Source organism: Populus nigra, chromosome 5 (genome assembly GCF_951802175.1).
Source record: "Populus nigra chromosome 5, ddPopNigr1.1, whole genome shotgun sequence".
In the NCBI taxonomy this organism is placed as follows: domain Eukaryota; kingdom Viridiplantae; phylum Streptophyta; class Magnoliopsida; order Malpighiales; family Salicaceae; genus Populus; species Populus nigra.
Window position 1 is genome coordinate 19,552,364 of NC_084856.1, and position 6,000 is coordinate 19,558,363.

General features: G+C 37.1%; 1 protein-coding gene across 4 annotated transcripts; it reads left to right on the forward strand.

The window, feature by feature from the left end:
• The first annotated feature begins 849 nt into the window (after window positions 1-849).
• Window positions 850-5,032, forward strand: LOC133695243 (protein kinase STUNTED). Of its 4 annotated transcripts, none has more exons than XM_062117143.1 (10): window positions 850-1,176; window positions 1,269-1,360; window positions 1,597-1,846; window positions 2,023-2,613; window positions 2,708-2,956; window positions 3,049-3,212; window positions 3,310-3,386; window positions 3,475-3,622; window positions 4,051-4,197; window positions 4,292-5,032. In XM_062117143.1, the coding sequence occupies exons 1-10, from the start codon at window positions 972-974 to the stop codon at window positions 4,529-4,531; spliced, it is 2,163 nt and encodes a 720-aa protein (XP_061973127.1). In that variant the 5' UTR covers window positions 850-971; the 3' UTR covers window positions 4,532-5,032. The 4 variants fall into 4 exon arrangements, with proteins under 4 accessions (XP_061973127.1, XP_061973129.1, XP_061973128.1 ...); XM_062117145.1 differs by having other exon boundaries at window positions 851-1,176; window positions 1,597-1,828; XM_062117144.1 differs by having other exon boundaries at window positions 851-1,170.
• Window positions 5,033-6,000: the final 968 nt, after the last annotated feature.

Sequence of the window (6,000 nt, forward strand, 5' to 3'; positions counted from 1 at the left end):
TTAGACCCACAAGTGCATGGCCTTGACGAGTAGTTGAATCCAAGGAAGTTGAGTGTGGCATCTTGTCAGATCTACAAGCGTTTCGGCTCAGCGTGTAGTCGAGCCCAAGAGAGTCAGGTTTAATATCTTATCAGGCCTACATGTGTTTGGGCTCAGCATGTAGCTGAGCATAAAAGAGTTGAGTTTGATGTCTTGCCAAATATATGTGCGCTTGGACTTAGTGCATGGCCGAATCTAAATATGTTAGGCCTAAAATAAAAATAGACCGACGTCGCCTGAGCTTGATATTCTATCAAGCTTATGCATATTGGGTTATCACTCTAGTTTTGACCATTCTATTCATATATCTCTTTAAGCAAATGCGATGTATATAAAATATATTTATCTATCAATATCCTTATAAGAAAACTTTTATAATAAAAAAATCTCTATTTTTTTATCACAATTAAGTTCCACCCTAATAAAATCCATAAAAATAAAATATAATATAAACTATGGTAATACTCAATTTATAACTACTAATATTTATAATGTTAGAAAAGATAAACATATAACAAAAACAAGATAGATCACATCCATCTCATAGAAATAAAATTATAGATTTTTTTGTCATATCTCTCTCTAACACAGTTAAAGTCAAAAATAAAAATTTTCATATAAGCATACAGTTAATAAATTGATTCGAGAATATCCCAATGATTACAAGCATCACAGCCATTAAAAAGCCATTTGTTCCATCCAACGGCTGAGGCTGCAAAACAGAGTTGATAAGCATGTACTAAGAAGCACAGAATAACATCCCTTACAGACCGTTAAAAATAATAAAAGTCCTTATAAGAAAGAAGATACATGACGCCCACGATCATTTTCATTTTCTGATTTCCACACAGAGAGAGAAAGAGAGAGAGACACACACACACAGAGAAGCCATAGCAATAATTTTTTAGTGAGTAAAAGTGGGAATCTTTGTCATGGGCACTGACAAAACTGTCCCCGGTGGATGTGGAGACGACGGTGGTGGTGATGAAGGTGTAGTGTTGGTGGTGGGAGTGAAACTTGATGGACAAAGTAGAGAACTTTTGACATGGTCACTTGTGAAAATGGCACAGCCTGGTGACCGTGTAATTGCGCTTCATGTTCTTGATTCTGGAACTGGTAATGTTAACAGTGGTAAAGGTCTCTACCTTGGGTGTTTCTCTTTGATGAGTTCTTTTTATATCTTGTCAAATGTTGATCTTTTTGTATGGTTTTTGGTGGTTGTGGTGTAGAATGTGTGGCAGGGACTGGATCAGTTTTGTCATTAGTGAAGACATTTGATTCATTGCTGGCTGTCTATGAAGGTTTTTGCAACTTAAAGCAGGTTCCATACCTTCACTTTTGTTTCCAAAATTAGCATTTTTTCTCTCTCAATTTTAATGTTTTGGGAATGGGATGTTTTCCTGCTTGGTTTCCGAGAAAATTGAGGAAAATTATGTTTTTTGTTGCGTTGGTGGAAATTCTGATTTTCACCAAGGAAAATGGAGGGTTTTTTTTTATTATATATTTACTGTTGAGATTGAGAGGATGATTATTGAATTGGGTGAGGTGTTTTTTCAGGTAGATTTGAAGCTAAAAGTGTGTAGAGGTGAATCGGTGAGGAAAATTCTGGTAAAGGAAGCAAAGGCAAGTAATGTTGCTAAGCTGATTGTGGGAACTTCCAAGACACGTCAGAAGCTCAACTCTTCAACCTCAACAGCAAAGTATTGTGCTAAAAAATTGTCGAAAGGTTGTTCTGTCTACGCAGTTAGGAGTGGCAAAATTTTGTTCCAGAGAGAAGCAACAGTTGCAAGTAATGATCCTTTTCAAGGTTTTAATTGTTTAGTCTTTTGGGGTTTTCATGTTCTTGATTTGTTTCAATAATGAGAATAATGCTCATAATGAGAATTCTTGGTTTTGTTTTCTTGTGCTCTAGTAAAATAACGGTTCTTGTTTGCTTAGTTTGTCCCTCTTGAGAAACTGACGCAAATGATTTTTTGGTGGCAGAGAAATTGAACCAAGAAAGTCGAAATCGCTCACAAAAATCTCAGAATAAGAATTCTCCAAATCGTACTCCGCCATTGCTATTGCCGGATGATTCTGGAACACACGTATTGGAGGAGTCATGTTGGGATGGCAATGATGATAACTCATGGGCTTTGGTACCAATTCAAACGAGTAAGACACCGTCGGATTCAGATTCCAATTTGAGTGAAGCATTGGAGTCAAAACAGGGTTGGTCATTTCTTCGCCGGGTACTTTTCCCTAAGCAGCAGCACTCGGAGAAAGCTCATGTGAAAAGGCTGTCTGTGGTTAAATGGGTATTTAGGATACCCACCCGAAATTCTTCATCTGTGGTACATCCAGATCAAAAACAGAATATTTCACTAGCAGATGCAGATCAGAACTCCAATTTAGAAGTCGAGAATTATGCAATCGTGCCAGTGGGGCCTGAGGTTGCTTGGACTCCCATTTCACCATGCCATGACTTGAATGGCATCCCGGAAGAGTTGAAAAATCTATGCGAGAGATACTCATCATCATGTAGATTATTCAGCTATGAGGAACTTGCATTGGCCACCTCAAACTTCATTCCTGGTTCATTTTTTATCCAAATTTCCCTTCACTAATTTTGACTTGAGCACGTTCTGTCTTTCCTCCCCTAACTTGTTCTGTAACTTTTAACTTTCAGAGAATATGATAGGCAAGGGTGGTAGCAGTCATGTTTACAAAGGTTGCCTTCCTGACGGAAAGGAATTGGCAGTGAAAATCTTAAAGCCATCTGAAGATGTATTAAAAGAGTTTATTGCGGAAATTGAGATGATTACAACTTTACATCACAAGAACATAATCTCTCTATTCGGATTCTGTTTTGAGCAAAACAAATTACTCCTGGTTTATGACCTTTTATCAAGAGGAAGCCTGGAAGAGAATCTACATGGTACAAGTTTTCTCTGCTTGGGATCGGATGAGATTATTTCATTTTTCTCCATTGAAGTGACCCTTAACTCATGATTGCTACTTCCTGACTAGGTAACATGAAAGATGTGAATGCACTTGGTTGGCAAGAGAGATACAAGGTGGCTGTGGGTGTAGCAGAGGCACTTGATTACTTACATAATTGCTGTGATGAGCCTGTGATCCACAAGGATGTAAAATCTTCAAACATACTTTTATCAGATGATTTTGAGCCACAGGTGCTGTATTCTTAAGCTTTTTCAGTGGTTTTATTTGAGGTTTTCTTTCATTCTTGGCAGTTTATTATGTTTATTATAATTTGATATGTCTTTTCAGCTGTCAGATTTTGGGCTGGCTTGCTGGGCTTCTACTTCTTGCCATACAACGTGCACTGATGTTGCAGGAACCTTTGGGTGAGTGTTTGATCGGCAAGTCATGTTTTGTACCTATTTTCAAAGTTATTTTAGAGTTTGAATATCTTATGTATTCCCTTTGTGGCAGCTACTTGGCTCCAGAGTATTTCATGCATGGCAAAGTAAGTGATAAAGTTGATGTATTTGCATTTGGAGTTGTGCTCCTCGAGCTTCTTTCCGGTAGAAAGCCAATTAACAGTGAACATCCAAAAGGCCAGGAGAGCCTTGTCATGTGGGTAAGGTCCCTCGTATACTTGTTTAATCAGAACTGAAGAGTGTCTAGTAATGAGACGGTTTTTGTTTTTCTTAATATGAATGGGGGAGAAAAGGATTATTTGAAAATCCATTGCCATACCAACAAGTCAGGACAATGTGCGCACAAAGAAAATGCAAAGAAGATTGTGTTTTCAATATGGATATGTTTATGTTGAACAAGTCAGGAATTCTCAATTTGGTTGGGGATGAATTTATAATTCGTTCCTATAAGTTACATGATTCGTATTGGGTAAACTGAATGCATGATTTTGTATTTTCTGTTTTGGTTTTCTAAAGAAACCTCAGGATCTGTAGCTGTCCTTCTCCGAGGAATCTATTTCACAGTTTGTTAATATTAGCCCTTGATGTTAAATTTTGTAATTAATTATTGCATGATGCTGGCTTCCAGGCGAAGCCAATTCTTGAGGGTGGTAAAGTTTCCCAATTGCTTCCGCGTCTAGGTGGTGAATATGATGATGATCACATCGAAAGAATGGTATTAGCTGCAACCCTTTGCCTCAGACGTTCACCTAAATGGAGACCACAAATGAGCCTTGTAAGTTAAATTTCACCGAATGCTTTGATTGTAATTTCCTTTTCTCCTTTCTATGAATTGAATATGTGGTCATGAATATTTCGTTTGACTACAGGTTCTGAAGCTCCTCCAAGGAGACGAGGAAGTCAAGAATTGGGCAAGGCATCAAGTTTGTGCATCAGAAGAACATGATGCCATGGACGGGGAAACATTTCCTAGCAATATCCAATCCCATCTTAATCTTGCATTACTAGATTTAGAGGATGATTCCCTTTCTATTAGCAGCACCGAGCAAGGTGTCTCAATAGAAGATTACTTGCAAGGGAGATGGAGCCGCACATCAAGCTTCCACTAACCATAGACCAGTGGAAAGCAATGTGCAAGTATATCTCATTTTGTGCCAACTTTTCAATGTATAAGGGCTTGTATTGGTTCATCTTTTCAGATTCTTTTCTTGGTTCAATCCACTGGTGAGGTCTTGGAAGAGAGGTTTTGTGCAAGAGGTTTGCCTCCGCCTAGGCTAAAAAGTTATTTTACTGTGTATGGACTGGTTTTGTCTCCAATCCTTGGTCATTGCTTAATGTAGTTTAGAAAATGATTTAGCATATAGCAAAACTCCCACCTGAATATTAGGGGTGAATATGGACAGTAAAGCCTCTCTTCAATTATAAGCTGTACCCGAAGACGAGTGTCTTTGCTTTCTTGCATCACATAGTGGTGCTAAAAATATCTTCTGCAGGACTTCATTATTTGTATGGAAGTGCAGCGGAGATTCCTTCTGTTCTTCTGACTCTGAAACACTTGTTTGGGTTGGCTGGTGTTGTCCCTTGAAGATGAAAAAGCTTAACCTTTATTATTTGCTTTGTTGTATATGATTTTCCTTTGCTATTTGTTCAAGCATCATGTACCTGGATTCTTGGAGCGTCACTGTCCTCAAACTTTGAGAAAACAAACAAGCTACTGGACAGAAAGTACCTTATTGTTCTGCACACGAAAACTCTGGTCTCTGAGAGTGTAAGAATAAATAAAGAAAAAAATGTTTCTTTTTTTTCAAACTTATTTTTTGTAATCAAAGAAGCCGCTGAAAAGAAGATGCCTGAAACTTGCCCTTCTGCACCATTTCACCACACCGTAGATATCAGTGGTGATAATTATATTATACTATAGCAGTGCAAACACTGTGGACCACACGGTAGGTGTTGATATTGTATATATAAAGGATTTATACTATATACCATGCTGTAAATGTTAAAAGGATCATGGGGTAGTTGTATTTCCTATTTTTTATTTGAAAAGTTGTTGGGTTGGCATGGTTGGCATGGTTGTTAGATACAGATCTAAGTTTTTTGAACATGGTATGACTGTCATCCTGTAAACTCAAGGTTTTTGGATCTATATAGTTATTAGACACAAAAACTTAAAATATTATCTATATTTTTAATAAATTTTTTATATTTTAAAAAAATAATATCAACTTATTACAGAGCACGGATCAATGTATTAATACTATAACTCAAAATGCATGGTAAGATTATTATGCTGGCACTAGAGACATAGAGTAATAATACAGTGGACCACACTAGAAATATTATACAATTACTTAAAACACCTGGATAAAACTGTACACTAGAGGCCATATTGTAGACATCATGCAATAATACCTTATTCCTTAACGCTTCACTCGCTTGCACCTCTCATTCTCACTTGAGATCACTTCTTTGATAAAAATAAAAAAAAAAAAAAAATTGGTTATTGACTTGCAAGCATCTCAAGTGAATTGGATAAGTTTTGGAATCCCAACAAATATTTAATTTCCTCCAATAA

Excerpts from the sequence above, each read along its gene's own strand:
- LOC133695243 (XM_062117143.1), top strand. The coding sequence starts at position 972 with ATGGGCACTGACAAAACTGTCCCCGGTGGATGTGGAGACGACGGTGGT. Across the intron at positions 1,177-1,268 it reads TAATGTTAACAGTGGTAAAG|AATGTGTGGCAGGGACTGGA; the intron begins GTCTCTACCTTG and ends GTTGTGGTGTAG. Across the intron at positions 1,361-1,596 it reads GTTTTTGCAACTTAAAGCAG|GTAGATTTGAAGCTAAAAGT; the intron begins GTTCCATACCTT and ends GTGTTTTTTCAG.